This window comes from Zonotrichia leucophrys, chromosome 1A (assembly GCF_028769735.1).
Source record: "Zonotrichia leucophrys gambelii isolate GWCS_2022_RI chromosome 1A, RI_Zleu_2.0, whole genome shotgun sequence".
Lineage (NCBI taxonomy): Eukaryota > Metazoa > Chordata > Aves > Passeriformes > Passerellidae > Zonotrichia > Zonotrichia leucophrys.
The window spans coordinates 13,944,638-13,967,064 of record NC_088170.1 but is presented as its reverse complement, the minus strand read 5'-3'; the positions used below and the strand labels follow the sequence as shown (position 1 = coordinate 13,967,064).

The following is a 22,427-nucleotide window of genomic DNA, read 5'->3' as shown; positions in this document are numbered from 1 at the left end:
GGTGAAAGAATGTGAAGGAGCAGAAAAGACAGGGGGAAAGAATTGTCTGAAATGAAAAAAAAAAAAGTGAGAAAAGGGAGTTAACAAATAGCAGAAGAGCACAGACAGAACATGGTCATTCCAAAATCAGCTGCTGCCTGCTGTTCCCCACTGTCTAGAGGGAATTTTGAAATGGTTTAAACACAGAAAGGAGTGAGCAGGGAAACCATCCTGCCCTTCACCAGCCCTGTGCTAACCTCAGTTTCCCATTCATGAACTCCTAAAAAACCTTCAGTAATCTGAATCTGTAAAACAATTGGTTTAAGGCAGTGGAATCTCTCCTTAAGGACCCAGCAGCACCATATCCCCAGCACACCACTCTGCCAGCATTTATTAGTCCTGCAGGGGTCATCTTCAACCTGTGCTAATGTAATCCTGCAAAACCTTCTAGCTGTCTGGGACCCGGCTGTCTTCAGCAACACACTGGTGTGAATTAATTATGGATTAAAACAAAATTAAAATGCAATTTTCAGTATTTTCAGAGGAAGACTTTAGCTCTACTTGTGGCTGATAGACTCTAGAAGGTTGCAAGTAGCAGCTGAGAGGCTCAGAATACTGTGATAGAAGGTGAAGTCCATGGAGAGGCCCAAGCTAATGCGTTTTCAAGTCAATGGAAAGATTTCTCTCTCTGAGTGTTGAATTGGTCTGTGAGGGACTGGATGAGATCCAGCTGAGGCCCATGGTTACCAGAAGTTGCCACCAACCAATGACTGCTCAGAAGGTCACATTAAACAAAAAGATGGTTATAGTAACATATTTAATGACCAATGGCTGCAGACACAAAATATTTTTCATTCTTCACAGTTGTCTGGGGTCAGAAGACCAGGGAGGAAAAGGCATGAAGGCAATAATAATGAATTTGTCAGTCCACACCTGCTCCCACTGAGGGGTCTGGAGGAACAGTCAGGTATAAATCCTATTCTGTTTCCCAAAAGATCCAGGGAGCTGCAGGCTGGAGTCACTGTGCTGATCAGGCTGACTCCCTTTAACAGCACTGAAATGCTGCTTTAAAATAAAAATCCAAGGGTTGACCTATAACTACTACACTGCCAAACATAACTGAGATTTCTTAGAATCTGCTCTCACTGTGAGTTTCGTGTAAAATGTTTCCCAAGATGTCTTTGTGTGGCTATTAGTTATTGCAGTTGATGTGCTGTGAAAGATTTTAAATGGCAAGTCCCAGTGTTTCCTTGAGAACTATTCTGTTATGGACAGCTCTTAAGTTAAACTGGGAAAACAGAACAACAACAACAAAAAGCAATAATGAGGCTGTAAAGGAATGGAAAGTATTCCTGGTTTCCACCCTCACTTGATAATTAGTCAGAAGCACAGACCTTAGATTCAGCCTGAAGGAAGACTCTGTAAAAAAATCTGCTTAAGATAAAGGATCAAAGTGATTCTTCAGCGATTTTAAATCTTTCAGGAGAAAGCTAAACTAAACACTACAACAGATTTTCAGAATAAATTGTCTAAAGAAATAATGGAATTTTTAATTTTGGAGAATTCTAAGAAAAAAACAGGCTGATGCTTGCTAGGAACAATTTAGGTGGTGTTGATGCTATGGTGGAGCAGGGGAATAGACCAGGAGACCTCTTCAGGTCTCCTGTAAATTTATCTTCTTGGATTCTGTGCCTACAAACAGGACTGTTTGCCAAGAACATGCTAAACTTGGGAAGGTGTGCAGTAATGTTTTAAATCCATTTATATACAAACTAAAGTTTAAGAAAATATACATATGAGATGAAGAACTGCAAATGAAAGATGACAGAGAAATAACACACAGGCATTTGAAATGTGGGCCGAAAATAAAACAGGATTCAGCCTGGAAAATGCATGCTAACATACTTGGGGAAATATAATCCTAAATAATATCCTCAGTGGGAAAGCAAAACCTGGAAATCGTTTATTTTACAAAGGAATCTTCGGGCTGATTGAGGACAGTGAATCAGATAGATGAGTTTTAAGCACCACCATAACAGCTGGAGCTCAGTTGGGACTTCCAAATTCAGGTTTGCTGCTGCTGCTGCAGCCTGAGGCACACAAATAAATCCCCCAGCACTCACAGTAAGAGTCCACCAGGTGATTTATACTTTGATTGAAAATGTGAGTCTCTGAAGCTTCAGCTGGAGAGCGTCAGCTGTGCCTGGAGATAGGGCCTGATGACAATCAGGCTGGAGACTGTTTCCAGCAGAGCAAGGATGCAGGCACCCTTCCACCCCTCCCCAGTTTACATGCAGTAAGGCAGTTTGAGGAAGGTCTTGATTCCCTGATATTAGTAATGATTAAAGTTCCTCTTGCTGGCTTCTAGGGACACAGAATTATACCAATACTGGATATTCAAAACTTTTGAGAGTAGTTGGAAGAAAACACTAGGCAAGTAAGTAGAAAAGAATTCAAGCAATGAGATAAATCACAGAAAGCAGCATGAAGAACTGGCCAAAAAAACCCACCACATACACACATATTGACAATAACTCTTGCAAATTATTAGACACAGTCTCTTTTACCTGCCTTGACTACTAATTCTGTTCCCTACCTTTCTGTTCATAAAGAAATCCAAATCCATTGAGGAAAATTACTTCACCACCTGATAAGAGCAATCAATTCCAAGGTCCTTGGAAGGGAGCTTAAAATCTGGCTAGACAGAGATGACAGAAATCCTACACCCCACCTGCTATATGGGTGGCAGCGCTTTTTTACCCAGTTACAGAGAAAAACAACAGTCTAATTTCAGAGACTTATTTCCACAGAGTCCAGGAGCAATAACTTTGGTGTCAATGTTTTCTTTAACACAGTTTTCCATTCTGTCAGTGGCACACTCAGCAGCTCCTGCCATAAGCACAAGTCCAAGCAGCTGATGGCAGCGAAGGGAGTCTGTGTTTGCTGCGTGGGAGATCTCTGGACTCACACAGCGAATGTGCAGGAGTTCAATGTCCATTACCATATATTGAAATAAGCTTGGTTCCCTCTGCCTCCAGTACTTACTTTGTGGTTGTTGTGTTCTTTCCTTACCACTCCAGCTGGATGTTCCTGTGGACTCTTCTGTGCTCTTACCTGTCCACGTTTCCTGCAGGAAATAGAAGGTGATGTTTCCAAAGGAACTGATTTACAATCTGGGAAATCTGTCTCCTGGGTCTGTTGAGGTGATAGCCATGGAGTAAAGCAATCCTTCCCCTTCTCCTTGCTCTTGATACTGTTTCTCCATCCAAACAGAGCTTTAATTAGATCTCCCTGTTTTAAGGACATCATGAACTGAAATGAAGTCACTTGCTATACTCTGGCAAATGAGGGTGATCTGTGAGATCCTCCAATGCAGTGTGTTTTTCTCCATGAAACTTTTCTTATTCCTGAGAGGAATTTCATTGTCTGATATTTTTTTATTGCTACTCCTGTATCTCAGAAACCCTTATTGAAAGGGTTTGATGTTGGGCTTCACTAGATGAAGCACAGAGAAGCTGTGTTGGACAAAATCACTGAATTCATTGTGCATGATCCTCTCTGAGGACCATCGATGGTGGAAAATGCAGCACAACTGCTGGCACAAGCCATGCCAGCTTCCTGCTCCTGCTGAGAAATACAGGATTGGCAAAATCTGCCCATGCAGGGAGCTGAGTCATCTAGGAGGATACAGCCCAAGCTTCTCAAGTCTCCTGTCCCCCCTCTATGGTCCCAGGTCTGTCACAGAACACTTTAGGGTGCAGAGGGTCAGTTTGTCTACTGAACTCAACAGAGTCAGAGGATCACAGAATGGCCTGGGTTGGAAGAGACCTAAAAAATCATCTTGTGCCAGGGGCAGGGACACTACTTGTATCCACCTTGCTCAGAGCCCCATCCAGCCTGGCTTGACACTTCCAGGGATGGGGCAGCCACAGCTGCTCTGGGAAACCTGTGCCAGGGTCTCACCAATATGATCAGAAGAATGGAGCACCTCTGCTACAAGGAAAGGCTGGGATAATTGGGATTGTTCACCTGGAGAGGAGAAGGCTTTGGGGTGACCTCACTGTGGCTTTGCAGTGCCTGAAGGGAGCCCACAGGAAAGATGGAGAGAGAATCTCGACAAGGGCCTGGAGTGACAGGACAAGGGGCAATGGCTTCACACTGACAGAGAGCAGGTTTAGATGGGATTCAAGGAAAAGATTCTTCCCTATGAGGGTGGAGAGTCATTCCAGATTGAGTGCTAATGGAAACCTGCTCAAACTGGGGCAAATACACATTCAACAGACTGTAAGGAACAGAAAGGTGAGTTCTCAATTCACTGGCCTTCTTTGTAACCTTAATGTTGTCTCCTGGCTGTGCAAATGTTTGTAAAACAACACAGAGGCCTGGCTAGGATCAGCTGCAATGTACACAGATATAACTCTTGATGAAGGGGAACAATTACTTACTGGTATTTACCTCTGTTCTTTTACTTATGCTTTATAGTACATTTCTAAATAAATGCCCTTCTTGCTTTAATAGTTAAAGATCTCTTGCACAAGCAGACAGCATTTTTTATGTCTATTCATATGAAATCTTGTAGTCTGTAGTTATGCTTCTTCATTCAAAAAAATCACATCCTGTAGACCTCTATCATGTCTTCTAAATTAATTGTTTCAGTAAAGTAGTTTCTTGCTCTAGATTTACTGTTCAAGGAGCAATCTTTGTGATTCTGTGAGTCTATGAGTTGTGTACTTGGAACACATAGCAAATCAGCAACATGGGTAAAAACGTTTATGAACAACTCATAATATTTATAGTGCAAATATTTCTTTGTTACATGGCACTGCTCTTAGAATGTTTCAGAAACATTTCTGAAGGTCAACATCTCAATTAATGCAATGAATGTTAGTAGCAAATGTATTTGTTACCTTTAAAATTAGACCCAGTGAAATTTTGGGGATACACCATATAAAATAATTTTCCACTACCTTTGTGCTGAGCTAAAGTGATGGATTTTTCTTTATTCCTGTTAGTTAGGGTGGATATTAGGAAAAGGGCATTGGAATAGGCTTCCCAGTGAAATGGTCACTGCCACAAGGCTATGACAAGCTCTCTCCACGAGAGCTCAAGGAATGGTTGGACAATGCTCTCAGGCACAGGGTGGGGTTGTTGGAGTGTCTGTGCAAGGCCAGGAGTTGGACTTGATAGTCCTGACGGGTCCCTTCCAACTGAGAATATTCTGTGATTCTTCACAGGATTACTCAGATAACCCAGTGTGTTCCCTAGTGAGTTTTTGCCAATATTTTGGGTTGTTTCATCAGCAATTGGATTTCCAGACCTTCTGCTTTGCAAAGAAAAAATATTCTTCTATTTTTATTAATTTCCACATTAGCATAAATGCGGCAGTGGATATGTCATTTTTGGACTTCAGCCTTTCAAGCTCTGATTTGCATGAATCTGGTTCTTCAGCTTTTTTTTTTTGGTGGATATTGACATCTTTTGGAAAACATTTGGAAAGTGCTATCATGGGACCCCTGAAGAAACAACCTAAAGGCAGTGGGACCTGTTTTGCCAGCATTGCCACTTTCTGATACTTCTTTGCTGGTGCTCTTCTGCTACATTAGTTGACAATCTATGAGCAATGATGCAGTCACAATTAAGCCTGGTAACAATATGGCTACATCCCAAATTTCTGAACTCCGTTCTTGGGTGATCTTTTTTTAGTTCCCTTCTTGCTTGTGATTTTGAACACTGTATGCATTGCTGTTGGTGTTCAAATCCTTGATTAATAATGTAGTTACCACTGCATCTGCACAGCTCATTTTTTCTTTTGGCAACATTTCAGTCCTTATTGCTGCAGACCTCAGTTCTCAGCCTTTGCATCAGTTCTTGAACCTGTTTTCACAGAGACATGTTAGGTGTTCTCTCATTCAGGTATTTCTCTATCAAGGTAGAATGGAAATGATGCATCATTGCTTGTAGTTTCTGCAGCCTTAGAACTGCCTGGGGGGAGCGGAGTTTGCTTTGCTAAAGAAACAAAATCTGAATTACTCAAGAGCTTTTCTGCTATATCACATAAGTTATTCGTACAGGGGTCTGAAACTACAGCTCTAGTAATAAGTTTTCAGCACAATACGAACTTTGAGTCTTTCCTGACCTCATGGTCTTCCATGAGACCACTATGAGTGCATAAATTAGTATATCTTTGCTTAAATTATTTGCAAAATTAGTCTTGGCTAAAACATATTTGTGATAGCACTTTTCCTTCTCTTGTTGTCCTACCCTTCTCTTGTAGAAAAGCTCCTTTCTTTTGACAGACTTCTTTTGGTTTATTGCATTATAAAAACGTCCTTTTGGAAGGTGGAGTCTCTTCCATATTTTAGTACTTAGTCTTTTTCATATTAACACAAGTAACATTTGCTGATGTACTATTTTTATCTTTATTTGTACCCATTCCAAGAGATTTATGACCAGGCTTTCCAAGAACAGCAAAACATGGGTGAGGGCCATCTGACTTTTCATTAGTCTCTGTATGTGCCATTGCAATGACAAGGTTACAGAGTCTGTTGGGATAAGAGGAAACCTCTTCTAACTCTCACTTGCCTTCAAGAAGTGGCCTCATCCTCTGTGTCCTTTGGCTCCTTTGGATTTGCAGTGGTTTCTGTGTTCCAGTGAAAATCTGGTGCCATTCACACTTAATGTGTTTACCACAGACACTGAATCCTCCTGGTGATCTGCTGCATTGCTGGAAACTCTGGCCTTCAGCAGATGGTTGTCCTGAATTTCCATCACCCATATGCTGAATGAATGCCTTCCAGGGTGTTTTTGAAAGCAGCTCGAGAATTGGAGTGGATGAGATTCCTGAATCAGTCTCAGAAAAAAAAAAAATGGAGATGCATAATTATTCCTTATCCACATTTCTGTCTCTTGGCACAAAGGCTCTTTGCATGTTAAGAACCTCTGTGTGAGTACCAGGTGAAATTCTGATTGGTCTTGGATCAGTGAGATATGCAGTCAATGATAGCAATTAGCCCCACCAGTGGCAGAAATTACTTGAATACAAAAATGAATGAAGATTAGGGGTGTTCATCATCATGCCACTAAAGCTCAGCTCTTTTTTCCTGTCTAGGACAGATGTTACTTCATAAGTGATGGTTACTGCTACTTGATAGGCTCTATCAAGGAGCAGTAATCCAAGAATCCAGCAGGGAGCAGGAGAGGATCATTTTCCATCCACCAGCTCTTGGTGAAATCCTAATAATGAAGGTCAAAGGAATTAATTTCTTATTATGTTTGAAAGGTGCTATTCCAGAGAGGAATATTCACCTGTTAAAATTCTGCTGGATAAAGGAAAAGAGGGAGGAAGCAGCTGGGGAATGAACAGGTGGATTTTTGGTGGATTCAGGGGAAGACATGGGAGGGAGCTCTTAGGTAAAACACACTTCATGGCTGCCACCAGGAAAAGCTCAAACTGCCCTGCTTCCCAAGCTCTGACATTCCAGAGGGGTAACCAGTGGTTAGCACATCCCTTTCTATATTCCTTAGATGCCTAGTGCCTTGTTGGGAAGAGATAATATTTGGAACTGAACAAATCCAGGGATAGTAAAGCCCTGGGGTTTTGATATTCTTCCAGCAACCAAACCCAATAGAGGGAATCCTGGAGGAGGTGGAAAACATTGTCACTCTGTTGGTGGAATTCCTGGGCAGTGGAAAGCAGCAGAAGCAGGAAGAACAGAGCTGGAACCAGACTCCAGCTGGGTAAGGCAGACACCAAATCCTTTGGAATTAGAAGGCGTGAGAAGAATTAATTGCTGAATTTGTACCACATGGATTCCTGAGCAAGATCCCAGCAGGGAAACTCCATGAGAAGATCCAGATCTGGGGACTGTTCCCAGATGGGAGCAGTGAGCCTTGGAATTGTCTGGAGCACAGCACAAAGATCAGCTGTCAATAGTGGAGATGTTATCAGACAATTATTCAGGAATGTTTAGTTCCCAAGGCAAGTCAATCTCCTGTCTTGGGGGGAAATCTGGGAAGACCCCAAGTAATGCAGGGAATTGACTGGCAGATAAAACTGCTAGGGAATGGTAGGGAAAGTCATCCTATTAGGAGGACTTGTTTTGTATAGGAATTGTGCAAAAATTATCCAAAAGAACAGGAATCAAATTGGATTGACATATTCCTTGGAGATCACAATTCAGTCGGAAAGCTGAGAGAAGGAAACAAAGCCTAAAAAGGCAAATGAGCCAAATCTGCCAAAACCCTCAAATGGCCACATTCCCTGGCATTGCTGAGGAATTCAGGCAAGCTCCAAGAGAAAGGTGAGCCCATATGGAATCCTTTATGGGAAACCATATCCAGCTGTGACCCTTCCTGGGGAAAGCCATGGGATAGGTTATCCCAGTTTCAGAGAATATGTAATTTCCTCGGGAAAATCACTTTGCATAACTTTAATGGTTTAGCCTAACCTGGGGTATCCAAGTCTATTCTCCCCAGTGGAGAGACCAGGAGTACGTCCAGACATGGAGAATTTCTGGGAGAGCCCTGGAGAAGAAAGAAGGCTCCAGGTTTGCAGGTCCCTGTCATAACCCATCGTGTCAGCCCCTCTTGTTTGATCCCAGTGGATTTGTCCTCTTGTATTGAACCTCAGCAGCCTTTGCTATTTCTTTTCCACAAAGCCTCTCCATCCAACCCTTACAGAATTTAATACTTACTCCTCTTCTCTTCACTTTTCCTCCTCTTTTCCTGCAGGCTTTGGGCTATCCAGTCTTGGATGTGGATTAGGCAGAGCACCTTGGAAGCTCAGCTCAAGGTGGAATTGGAGCAGTGTTAGAACCACCATAGGTTCCCCCAAGGTTTGGTGTGAGGAGGTGCATCTTGGGAGGGGCTGGGATTTTGTGCTGTTCTGGGCTTTTTCTTCTTTTTTTGCCTTTTGGGCCACCTCAGAGGAAAAGCTGGAAACCAAACCAACTGAAGCGGATTCCCAAATTCTTTTCCAGGCCTTCAGAGGAGGCCCAAATCCACATGGAGCTGAGAAGAGGGATATGAGGATATGGGAATAATTGAGGATTATTGAAGAGGGATATGAGGAGAATGGGAATAATTGAGCCTCAGGACTCTGCACTTCCTTTTTTTTTAATATGTTTGGAGGTACAGAAAAAATCAAATTGCAAAGAAATTCTGTGTCTGTTACATCAAGTGCAACCTCTTTAAAGCCAAGTCCTTGGAGCAGGGTTTTCCCCAGGGTTAGTCTAGATGTGACATGGAAAATCCTCAGCAAGGATTTTCCAGCTTTTGGAAAAGCTTAGTAGCCAAACAATATCACATTTATATCAGATTTGTATCAAGTGTGGTGTTTATATCTGGGACCACTCAGTTCCCTGGGTGTGAAAGTTCTTCAAGTAGCAAAGCTGAGTAATTTTTGAGAGTTCCAAGTGTTGTGTCCCTAAGATTCTTAATACTATGTTTAAATGATTAATATTTAACTGAGACAATATAAAGTGGATCATTTAGAGTGCCAGATATGTTTTTTTTGCCTGGAAGTGTGTTGGGATAATCAACACTCCTTATGTCAGAATTAGTTGGTCCTCCTTCTTTTCTTTCTAGATTGTGGATAATTGGGGAGAATATTTGAGATAAAGAAATGAAATGCATGAGGAAAGCTTCATGTTCCCAAGGGAATGCTTTAGGAATGTGCAGTTTCTGAACTGCACAAGTAGAGTCAGGCTCCCACAGAAACCTTCCAAAGCTGCAAGGGACAGGGAAGAAAATCCCAAGAGTGGTGTGGGAAGTGCTTTCTCCCAGGTCTGGACACCGCTGAGGTTGGAATGACATTAAAATATTCCTTGTCCCTCTCCTGTTCCCAGCCCAGGACTCAGCTGGTGCTCCCTGTGTGGCTGCAGCTCCCTGGATGTGGAGGGAGGAGGTCCCTGCTGGAGAGTGGGAGAAATGGCCCTGCTGGTTGCTGGGTCCTTGGTGGGCAGAGAACTCTGATCTTGGCAACAGGGGTCAGTGAGTATTGAACCAATCCCACTCCTTTTAAATGAGTTGTTTTAATTAGTCACCAGCAGGGACCACTTTTAGCCAGCTTTAGTTAAGTTTCTTTTCCACAGATTTCTTGTTGTTTTGATCATGACATCACCAAACCTTAAGTTTGCTAAATTAACCCCAAAAAGCTTCAATGAACAAATCCTGAGGGAACTGGAGATTGGATATCTGGGCTCTTATGGCCCTTCAAGGCCATGTTGGGTTTACCCACTGATTTTGTTTCAAGGGAAACTCCAAGTTAAGAATAATCAAAATATGAATCAGTTCTTATGAAACTCAGCTTTCCAAAACTTTATTTAGTATCAAAAGAGATGGGAATGCCTTTGGCAGAAAAGCACCTGTGAAGCAAAGCAGACTTAAAATGGCTGTAAGAAGATTACAGAAAATCATCATGTAGATAGATAGATAGATAGATCATAGATAGATAGATAGATAGATATAAAGTAGATATTTTATAGCAGTTGAAGATAAACTGTCAGGGTTGGGTTTTGAAGTATTGTTTTAACAATAAAGTATTCTATAATTATGCATGTGATTTTTAAACATTTTAATATACAAGACTAAATCTCTTGTTTTAAGAGTATTGCATTGAAAGTCTATGTGGTTTCTCCTCTTTCCCTGCTCCCAGAGAGTTCTTAGGAAACTTCAGTTATCTATAAGAAGGTTGTAACATCAGAACTGCTGATTTCAGTGACTTTATTTGAACTTGATATATTACCTGTATTATTGTTTAGATGCATTGTTTTACACACAACTAGGAGAAAAGAAAATTGAAGGAAAAGGTTGTAGAGAAGGGGCAGAGAAAGGATGTAGAGAACCTCAATTAGGATTGAAACCCATCAGTGTGCTGGTCAGTCTCCTGGCAGGAAGTGATGAATGAGATCAGTCAGTGTTGAACACAGGTGTTCCGTGGGTTTGTCCCAGCCAGACGAGGTTGTGGGGGACACTCTGCACCCCAGCCAGGGCAGGGAGGGCTGAGGGGACAGGGGGGTCTCCTGAGAGTGGTGTCACACAAGGCAGGTGCCTGTAAAGGTGCGGTGTCCTTACGGAGATGGGCCCATGGTGTCAGCTTGCCACGTACCTGAGCCCCTGGCACGGGGCTGTGTCTCGTTTTGTAAAGGCTGAGTGTTGCACAGAACAATTCTGAATTATAATTTGGGATGTTGTGTGCTGTGGTGAATGGTTCACACTGGAAAGTTTTGTGTATAGGTGCCTCTGATCTGCAGGGTTTTGTGCTGCTTGTCCCACTGCAAGCTCTGAGCAAAGCAAGGACGTGGCAGCTCTCTCACTGAGATGGCATCCTTGGCCTCAGCAGTCATGGAAGCAGCAGGCAGGTTTCTTGCCTGCTGAACCACTTCTTGGGGTGTTAAGGCTGACATCCAGTGCTAAAGAAAATTCCTGTCTTTTCATGTGACAGCAGCACTGACAGGAGAGGGAAGGACTGAGGCAGAGTACTAAAAACCTCAGAATTTCAGGTGTGACACAAAAGAAAGCTCAGAGTGCAAAAAGGGAAATGTGTGCCCAAATTGACTTTGGAGGCAGTTTTGTTGTCTGTCCTTGTGCAATTGTGTCTTCTGAAAATGTGACCATTTTATTCATTGTGCTGTACAAAACACTTCTCATAATTACAAGGAAAGAGATGATATTAAAACTCAAAGGAATTTGGATGTGTAGAAACAACCTATTCTTTCTTTTCCAGTGCAAGGTGCTTGATGTTAGGAAATACTGAAAAGCAAGGAAATGGTTATAGTTGAATTGGTCTCTATCTATTACCCCCCCTTTTTTTTAAACAGAGGAGTAACTGGGAAGGTTACAGGAACTAAAGCTGGATGTAATAAATCCCTAAATCTTAATAACAAAAGAGGCTTAATGGAGAAGTTAACAGTCCTGTGAGGGGATTATTTTTTAACTCCGAGGAAGTACACACTGCAGACCCATGAAATGCCACCTGAAGGAGCCTAAGTCAAATTGGACTTTTTTGTCATTTCCTCACGTTGTTTTTCTTATTTTTAACCTCAAGGACTGACACTGTCATGCTTCCCCACAGTCTCGCCTTCCCAGAAGGGCACTGGGTGGATCCTTCTGTCTCTGCTGGAGGTGCGGCTTCACAGCCCAGGGGAGGAGTCACTCATGGGGCAGGGGAGGCCAGAGCTGCCCCTGTGAGCTGGCAGGGGGACTGCCCTGATTCAAACAGCTGAACACAGCAAAGTCACACAGGGACTCTGCTGCTCCCCCAGCTCCTGCCAGGATTGTGGACACGGGTGGAAATTAAGGGAAAGTGACCCAGATCGAGTGATTTTGTTGTGAAATTGTGTTTGTTAGGGAAAGAAGGTAAGGATGAGAAATCTTGGGCTGAATGGGTTTTTTCCATGAAATACCAAAAGCAATATTGGGAAACTTACTGATTCTATTGGTAATGGCTATATACTCATGCACTTACCCTATTGGTAATAGCTATATACTCCTGCACTTATCCTATTAGTTTTCCTATCAAATACTGGGAATTCAGAGACTGTTCAAATGGAATTGTCTCCTGTCCATGGTATTTTCTTGGTTGTTTTTTTAAAAATACAAAAAGCAAAAACTTGGTCAGTAATAGTTAAAACTCTTGAAATGCATTTGTTCATGACCAATGAAAATGCCTCTATGACAGGCAAGGAACACAGCCAGGAGCAGGTGATGCATTAATTCTTGAGTGGAGATCAACCTGTTGTCCATAGTGGGGAAACTTCTCTACCCCTTCGGAGCACAGGGACTGAATTTGGTTTTATTTGAACCAAGGCAGTCCAGGCTTTCCCTGCCCACTCAGGTGGGGCAGCCACCAGCCTGTGACACCGGAGCTGGGGAGGAACTTCAACCCTTCTGAGGGCTGACCCCCTTAATTATTCCAGCAGAGAGAGCCCTTTTGGGGCCATGTACATATGTAAATTGTTAGAGCAACGTGCTGCTCTCCAGGGCAGTTTGACTGGTTTTGACTCACCCTTCTTAGGGGGTGGGGGAGAAGGGGGGGCTCGGGGGCTCCGATGTCATTTGGGGCACCCCAATGTCCCCGGAAGAGCCAGGATGCTGGGGAGGAGCAGGTGAGTGGAGAATGAGGGGAGTCATGCTGGGTGCCCTCCCCCAGAGGGACCCAAAACTGCCAGAAAATTCACAGGAAGGGCGTGTGTGTAGAATACTAAAACCTGTCAAGTTTTTAGCTTTTCATATATTGTCAAGTAATACTTATCTATATATAAATTCATTACAAAATAAACCCTACCTACTCTATTATAGACAGGAATGTTAGAAACACTAAGTAGAGATGTGTAGAGTTTGAAACTAATGACATAATGTTTTTATATATGAATGAAACAATCAAGTGCCTGAAAACATAAGAAAAGATGCTCAGGGTGAAGGAAATAAAAAGGGCTCGATCCCAACTTTTCTCTCCGCTTTCTCGCCATCCCGCGCTGAGCTGTGCGGTGGTGCTGCCGCCTGGCGGCAGAGAGCGGCACTGCCGCCCCCGGCACAGCGCCCTGACCGTCCCTGCTGTCCCCGGCTGGGTGACACGGGACACCAGCGTGGCTGCCGAGCAAGGCGATGTCTGGAAATAGAGTGGAGGGGTGAAGGAGAGTTAGGAGTGCAAACAGTCAGGGCCACGAGCGGGGCCAGGCGATAGAAGGAGTGCAGAGCGGTGGCTGAGAAGAATGACAGCCGTGGCGCCGGTTGTGCCGGGCGGCAAAGGCGCGGCCGCAGTGCGACACGGGCTGGGGACACCGGGCGGGCACGGTACGGATAGAGCTGCCCGTGTGCCACTCTCAACCTGGCGGCGCGGAAAGGAAGTGGCAGTTCGCCACTCCCAAGATGGCGGAAGCGGCAATAAAGCACATGACAGGACACAATAGATGGCCGGTCGGAGTTGAGCCACACTCAAAATGGCGGATGTGGCCGGACCAGGATAGAGTTCCCGTCTCTGCCTGCCGCCGTTCGCGCAGCTCCCGCCAGCCGCTGGCGCCGTTGACACCACCACCCGTGTCCCTACACCGGGAAACAGCGCGAAAAATCGCTCTGAGGGCGTTGTGTCGGGGTAGGAGTCGGGTGTGGGGATTTCAGGCAGCCGATAAAACAGACGCCCTTGTGAGGAGCAACGGGCCTTAATCGTACCACAGCCAACATGGCGGTTTAGCCGGAGATGGCTTCCGCCAGCACCCAAGGTGGCGGCGATGGGCGGAAGTCACGCGATGCCACACCAAAGATGGCGGTTCGTCACGCTGCTGAGTGCACTTCCAAATATGGCAGCATCGTGCGCATGCGCCTTGGCAAGATAAAAAGTGGCGGCCCGGAAAAAATCTCCTCCATCTATTCGGGTGCCTGAACGCGATTCTGACGCCGACCCAGCGCTTTGCGCTGCTTTCCGCGGCGTTTCCCGGTGCGGGGACACGGGCTCTGTGGGGACGGGGGCTATGTGTGTGGTCTCTCCTGCTCTGTGACGCCCAGAGCACGGGCAGGGTGAGGGAGATGTGGATCTCCTGTTTGCTGGGAATTCTGTGGCACCACATGAAGGAACCAGCCAGGTGGGCACTGCGTGTGAGGCAGGAGATGAACAAAAGGAAGGGAGAGAAAGGGATGGAGCTGAGGGATTGCTCAGACACAGTTACATGTTCTTCCTCCTGAGGAAGGCTTTCAGCCCTTGTTTCATTGAAATCCCTTAGGGCTGGGAGCAAGCCAGCAAACCAGAGCTGTGGGGTTTGGTCAGGGGCGTTCCTGGGCGCTGTGGGGCAGCTCTGGAAGGGTGGAAGGAAGGAAATGCTTTAGGGCCTGGGGCTGACACAGCAGCTCCCAAAGGCTCTGATGGCAGCTCAGGGAGAGACGAGATGTGAACCTTCCCTGTCCTGTCCTGGGGCAGTGGAAACAACTGCCCCAGATGCCAGGGCAGGGAATTGAAAATCCAGGCAGGCAGAACCCACTGGAAGTCTGTGGGATTTTCATCAGGCAATGCTGAGCTGCTGACACAGAATTCTGCAGGTTCCCAGGAAAAGGGAGTTTGGATGGTTCTGTTCCAAGATATATTTGGGGCACAGGGGAAGAGAAATGCATTTATGTGGTAGCTTGGGACACCAGAATGTATGGTTCTCAAAGCTGAATTAGATTTTTGTTTGAAGAGAGACAAAATTAATATGGTAGATTGTTGAAAATGGTGAAAAAGAGCATTGAAAGGTTCTTTTTGACCCAAACTGAAAAGGCTTTTTTGTTTGTCTTGAATTGTGTTGCCTGGCTTAGGGAAATACAGCAGATCTCACTTTTCTCTCCAGCCAAGTGAAGTGTTGTCTTTTTAATTCAGGAAGGGTTTGCTGTATGTGTAATATTTCAGCTGTAATCCCTCAGTGGGGGAGAGCTTGGAGCAGTCAGACTGAACCCGGCAGGGAAGGGGAGGAAATCCCAGTGGGGTTGGAATTCCTTCTTCTGTGGCATCCAGAAGGCACCCGAGTTTGGAGAGAGGAGTTTGAGTGTGTGCTTTGTGCGCACCTGGACTCTGTGCTGAGGGTTGTGCTCCTGCTGGGCTTCCAGGGCACTTCCCTGCAGCCAAGAGCTGAGGTGTCAGTAACTGTGCTACTAAGGGTGGCTCTTTGTGCTAATTTGGGAGCTCCTGGATACTCTGAAAAGAGCAGGAGCACAGGGAGCACAGAAGGGAAAATGTCTGTCCTAGGGCTGTCATCCTGACAAATTTCACTTGGAATTTTTCTTTTCTTACATATTACCCGTAAGGAAAATTTGCCGTGGACAATGTGAAAGGCAGGGAAACAGGGACATCTATCCCAGGAGAAGAGACGTGAAAAATGCATATTTTATGATTGGCTTTTTGCAAATATTAAAATGAATATTGTATGTGTTATGTTAGAAAGTAGTGCTGTATTAATTCTCTTCTGTTAAATATAGTTTTAGGTTATAACAAGATGTTAAAATAGAAATGATGCTATGTGGGATACTTTTTTTAAAGAAGGGACTCACACCGAGATAGCAGCCACAGGACACCTGAATCTTTCAGAGAAAAAGAATTTATTGCCCTTTTATCAGAAGAAATGAACTTCTTCCTGCCTTGCTCAGTCCTGAAGGTGCCATTAGGATTATGAGGAAGAAGCTGACAGTGACCAGACAGAATCCTGTGTTTGAATGGAATTTATGCATCATGTATGAGATGTATGAATATGCAACAGGCTGTTGTTTTTAAGGGTTAATCCTCTGTTAACGTGTGTCCTTTTTCAGGCTTATTTTGCACAGAAGGAGGTACCCAGACCCTCCATAACTCTTTGTTCTTATTGTCTCGTATTGTCCTAAATCCTAATTGTCCAAATTTTTATTACTCTCATTATATTACTATTTTTATAACCATTTTATTACTATTAAACTTTTAAAATTCTAAAAACCAATTATTGGCGTTTTTCACAAGAGAGATCCTCCTCTCCCTCTCCCTCTCCCTCTCCCTCTCCTCTCCTTGAGCTGTGCTTACACTGGCTGCTGTCTGGAGAGATGCTACCTTGGGAAAAAGCACCTGATCGTTTCTGTTCCAAGATTCCATCCTGTTGCTTATGGATTGCCTGTGCTGAGAGAGGTGGAAATGTTTCCCTATGAGTGTTGTCTGCCAGTCACTAAAAACAGACTCCAATCTTCTTGTGTAAACTAAGTTCTCCTTATTTTTCCCGACATCACTGAGAACACAGGAATTGAAGAAGAGAAATGATCCTAATTTTTTCCCTGCTCCACACTACATCTGTACCTCTTGATGGTCCCACAAGGACCTGTGATGGAGTGCATGAGAAAATTAAGTTATTTTGCTGATACTATTGGATTCGTGGTATTTTGGTGTGGTTTTGAACTCTTTTCTAGTAAAGCTTGTAAATCTTTTAGATTAGAACAGAAAGCCATGGAGAAACAGCCTGGCTTGGTAAATAAAGTGGCTGGGCTTTTCTCTTTCCTTTATGGACACTGGCTTTGAATAGAGTGATTTTCCATACAGGAGAAAACGGAAAGAAAAAGAGGGAGAGAACAAAAGGAAAAGAGCGAAAAGGAAGGCAGAGCAGCGGCGTTAGAAGCGCTCTCCGCGCCGCCCGAGGGCCGGTACCCGCAGCCCGTTCCCACCGCACCTGAGCCGGCCCCGCCCCGCCCATGAATGCCGGCGGATCCGCGCCCGCTCCGCTCGCGGCGGGGATGCTCGTCCCGGGCTGCGGCGGGACCGGCGCTCGGAGCGCTGAGATGGGGCCGGCACCGGGATCTGGGTCCGGGTCCTGGGGGTCCCGGGCGGAGCCGCTTCTCCTCGGCGGGCGGGGTGCGGGATTTGGGATTTGGGCTGGACTGAGCACCGGGCTCGCCGCGGGCGGGAGGAGCCGCTCCGGGCCGGATGCTGGGGCCGAGCCCGGCGCTGCCGCTTTGCTCCCGCTCGGCCGGCGCGGGGCTGGGGTCCCGCCGCGGCTCTGGGCACGGTCCCGGTGCGGCTGCCGGGAGCTGGGGCCGTGCCGGTGCCGGGCCCGGGCGGAGGGCGGCGGTTCCCGGAGCGGGCGCTGCTGGATCCCGGCTGGGAGCGGGCGGAACCCGGGGCCCTCCCGCCGCCGCCGCCGCCGCTCCGTCAGCGCGGCCCCGGCCCCTGGGGCGCCCCCTGGCGGACGCGGAGCGGCAGCAGCGGCTCCGCTGCGGCTCCGGCCCCGCAGCGCCCCGGGGATGCGGAGCCGCCCCGGCTGGAACCCCGAGGGCACCGCACCCCCGGGCAGAGCAGCGCCCTCCGCCCCCGAACCCCCGGGGCTCCCGCGGAACGAGCGGCGCTGGATCGCCGCGGGCGGGAGGAGCCGCTCCGGGCGGGCGCTGGGACCGAGCCTGGACTGCGGCCGGTGTGGGACCGGGGCCCCGCCAGGGCTCGGTCCGGCTCCAGCCGCTCATCCGACACCTGCCGGGTGAGACTCGATGCTCTCCCTCCTCCACTTTCTCCGTGGCTCGCACTCCTCGATGGAAAAACCCGTGGGTTTAAAAAGCCAATTGAAACGGTTTGCTCTTTATTTCCGGAGCACTGGAGCTTCTGGATTGGAAAGAGCCACGAGGATCATCAAGTCAAACGGTGATAAGTGATTGATCCATGTGGGGATTGAATTCAGAATCTTGGCCTCGTCAGCACCCTGCTCCAGGCACCTGAGCCAGTCTCAGGCTCATGAGGAATGTCCTGCCTGGGATGGGGATGGCTGCTGGCGGCAAGGGAACTCCTTATGCAAATGTAGCTCCTTCTTTCCTGCTAATGCTGCTTTACACACCAGCCCCTAGACTGGCTCTAGAGCAGAACTGGCTGGTACCTGACATGACAGCACAAAACTCTTCCAGTAACCCTGGCTTCCTGCCCTTTCCAGCATTTACCCAACAGCTGTAAAGGTGCTCATTCCATGTCCCTTTCCAGGGAGAAATGAGCAGGACAAGTCCATGGCCAAAGTTCTTCTGGAGAGTGTCAGGGCTGGTCCCAGCTGCAGAGGGGCCTTTCCTGCAGGTGAGTGTTCTCAGCCCAAAATCACTGCAGGTGCTCAGGCTGGGGCCGCTTTCCTGGCCCAGAGCTGCATGGAGGCCTTGGTGACCCCCACGCCCTGCCAGGAACGTTCCCTGGTGTTTGCTCAGTGTGTCCCAGCTGGCTGGAATGCGGGGCAGGAGGAGGCCGGGGCTCCAGGAGGGGAACCGGCCCCTCTTGTCCTCGGTACGTGCAGGGGAGGAGCTGTGCCTCAGTGTCCTGCCCGTGCCACGCACACACCCTGGGATGGGCACTGGGATGTGGATAAAGGGCTGCCCACAGCTCCTCAGCCAGGGGCTGCTCTGACAGGCACCTGGAGATGCCTCAGCCCAGACAGAGCCCCTGACACCCCAGAATTACCCCGAGGAGCAGCTGCCATTCCCTGGGAATGCCGGCACGGGGCTCACACAGCAATTCCCAGTGCCAACCTCCCGGAGCTCCCGCACACCCCAGGTATGTCCCAGCCCCCAAACCCCTTCCCTTCCAGCCTGGGGACATCATCCATCAGCAGTGTTAAAGTCAAGGGAATCTTCCCTCCCAGAAATGAAACCCCAAGCAATGCCCTTGGAGATGCCTTAAAATAAAAGGTCAGAGTTGGATGAAGTTCTGTTTGGGTGAAGTTTGGAGTTTTTCAGGGAGCCAGCTGGAACCACAGAACTGATGGGAAGCTTTCACAGGTGGGTCCCACTGGAGGTGTGCTCTGAGGACAGAAGCAATCCCAAGCTTGTTGTCAGAACTTCTGGAAAGTAGATGGAACAAAATAAGGTAATTCATCTTCGTTTTCTGGTGATCAGGGACAGATGGAGGGCTGAAGAGCAGCAATACCTTTCTCTTCAAAGTTGTGTACTCCCGAGTGAATACTGCTTGAATTCTGACATATTTAGAAATGTGGGAAAAGAACAAGAGATTGTGCACAGAAAGGATGCTTTTTCTCCCCTCTTTAAAAATTCACAAAAATGACTGCTTTTGCAAACAAACATTTTTCCACTTAAGACTTTCCCACCAATTTCATTAAACAGAGGTACATCACACTTGAGACACCTGTTAAAATAGTACAGAAATACCACTGGCTCCTGCTGGTGGTGAGAAACATGACACAAACCAAAATATTCAGTTCTTTACTTCCTCCATTATAAACTCTCACACAAATTCCTCTTTGTTTTTGTGGGGGTTTTTTTTAAGTTATTTTTAATACCCTCTCCCTTACATTTAAAAATTTCCAGTAACTTCTTTGGGGGCAACTACACTCTCATTATACCAACCAGTACTGCAGGACAACAACGTTACACCATCTTTTTTCATGGCTTGTGTTAAATACAGTACAGAGAGATCAAATTATGGCCAGCCACATGCCTTTGGTAAAATTAAAAGTCTGGTGAGATCAGATTTTAAACTCAGAAAGCCACATGTTGAACTCATGTCGTGTTTTGAAGTTCAATTCTGTACAAACTTCTTCAAAGCAAAGTTAAACAGCTGTCACCCCACGCAAATGGCAATTTCTGAGCTGCTCCAGAAAAGAGATGAAAGGTTTGAACTTCAGAGAAGCTCTTCACATGCCTTGATCTCCATTAGATTTGTGTTTCAGTCAGGGGGTAGAAAGTCTAGTAAATATTCACAAACCTACAAGTCAAAACAGTGATACCAGTGATAAATATTTTCAGTCTTTAAAAAACTTTCTGTAGTAACACATGTGGCTCATTTAAAGAACTGCCGCTCTTCTCCTTTGAGGCGTTTTTTCCGCGGCTGTACAAAGTCATCATCCGAGTCATCGCTAAGTTCTGGGTTATCTTTTTCACTCTGGCTGCTTGGCTGGACAGGGAACTTTCTCTCAGGATAAAGGTTCCTTAGGAGATCTTCAAAGTAGGCCTCGAGTTTCATGCCAGCATCAGCCACCTCCGAATCGGGCTGTGGGTGAATGAACAACATCAGTGCACTGTGAAATAGCTCTGGACTTGGATCACATTAGCTCTTTTAGGTACAAACTATAAATAAAAACTTATTCATCAGCACGAAATGGCTATGGAGCACAGGGCCCCAAAGAGCACAAAAATGCAAAGTGAGGGCAGATCTTCCAGCCAACAACCACCAATGATTTTTTTTCTCTAACAGGTGACCATAGAAGCCACTCATAAAAGCCACATTGTCTGGGTACTCAAAGTTGTGTAAAGATTCTAAAAAGTCTTAAATCCTGACTGGGTGGGAGCAGGGGGACAGAGTTGTGTTGTGTTGTGAAACACAGATACGCCCTTAGGGTGTTAGAAACTTTTCTAGCTTACAGATCTTTTAGTAACATAAAATATTACTTGGTAGATGATGAGTGTAACATGGAAGACTGAGCAGTCCTAAAGTCATCCACAGCCACCAGTTTCCTGAAGCAGATATCACCAGTGTAGGAGTAACTCCTAGCTCTCAGGGTGACTGGATGAGAACCCCACAGAAGCCACTTGGAAAAGCCTTTATTCCCACTGTAATTCTCTCTCATTTTGTGGCCCACTCAGAACCTGCATCCCTATTTCACCACATTCTGCCTTATGTGCAGTAGGGGATAATAACTATTACATGCAACTTGAAATCATAAGGGATCCCAGAATGAAAACCCCACTGAATTTAAGATCTGACACAAGCAGGATGAAACCAATTTTTAGATTGTAATGCCCACCATTAACCTGTATGATAAACACTGTCCTTTTCTTTAGCTGCTGTCAGGCCATTGAGCTGTGTTTGTTACCACCCTCCTCCCTTCTGTGGAAAGACCTCCACTGCAGAGTTACCTCAGCCCACAGCAGTGTCAAATCTGATTTATGTTTTCACTGTTTTTCTCATCATAAAAGTAAGTTTACTACAAAAAATTCTTGTGTTGTAAGTCGTACCCCTATTACAGTTATACTGAAAACAACTAAGCCAACAAAGCTGATAAAGTATCTACTTTTCTAACCTCGTTAAATTCAGCACAGTTTTGGAAAATCAGTCTGAAATCAGCCACAAAATCTTCTGGCTTTGTGTAGAATGAATTGGTCCCTTCAAGTCTTCTCTTGATGGTTGACAAGTCCATAGGCTTCTTGATTATTCTGTAGTAATCAGGGACCTAAGTGGGGAAAAAAAGTCCAAAATGCAATCATGTTCTAATTTATTGTTTTTTAAACACTTAGATTTGAGGGAGTAGGTAAGATTTAGTCTCATCTTCAAAGTACAACTCAAAGATACAAGAATTGCACTTTTAACATACATGCAGACAGTTTCTGGATTAACAGTGATGTGTGACAATTTGTTGGCTAAAGTATAGTCTTTCCAATGCCTATTTTAAAATCAAAGAGAAACACATAAAACCTCCACTAAGTACATATAATAGAGCCAATGAGTTGGTCTGGATGTCATTTTCAGATGTGGTCAAATAAGCTCTCTATTAAGTTTCAGTCTCAAGACCACCATATGAAATAAGTCCTTTGAAATGATGGCAAATTTCAGAGATATCAGTGGTTTTCATACCTAAACTGTGGCTGTAGGATCAAGAGGTTTTTTCTTTAGAAAGAATAAGAAAGTAAATAAGAATGGAAACCAGTAGTAATATATTTGTATTTTTTCCTACATTCTCCTAATTGGATTCATGTTTTTAATACCTGAATTTAATAACACATGACCATAATATGAATAATCAATTAATCTCTTGTGCCATTTCTTATTATTAAACTCTGTGGAATGTTCTTCAAAATTCTTATTCAAATGGAATAAAGGCTGCCTAGGAACATACTGCTTTTTGATGAACTCTTTCCCCACTGACTTGTCCTTCCCCACTGACTTGTCATGAAGAACATCTTTTCATCTGATCACAGTGGTAGCTCTTTGTAGCTTTGGACTCAATGCTGTTTACCATTTTAAACTAACAAATTTCCAGTCAATAAGAAATTCA

The 22,427-nt window shown here is 45.4% G+C and overlaps 1 protein-coding gene across 1 annotated transcript in view; it reads right to left on the bottom strand.

Annotated features, from left to right (window-relative positions):
- Positions 1-19,449: 19,449 nt before the first annotated feature.
- Positions 19,450-22,427, bottom strand: part of TRIM24 (tripartite motif containing 24) — a 54,093-nt gene continuing 51,115 nt past the window's right edge. Inside the window, exons 18-19 of the mRNA XM_064700941.1 lie at positions 21,456-21,605; positions 19,450-20,425 (exon numbers count right to left, since the gene is read on the bottom strand). Coding sequence (XP_064557011.1) covers positions 20,216-20,425; positions 21,456-21,605 — 360 coding nt within the window. The 3' untranslated portion in view covers positions 19,450-20,215. The remainder of the gene's footprint in view (positions 20,426-21,455; positions 21,606-22,427) is intronic.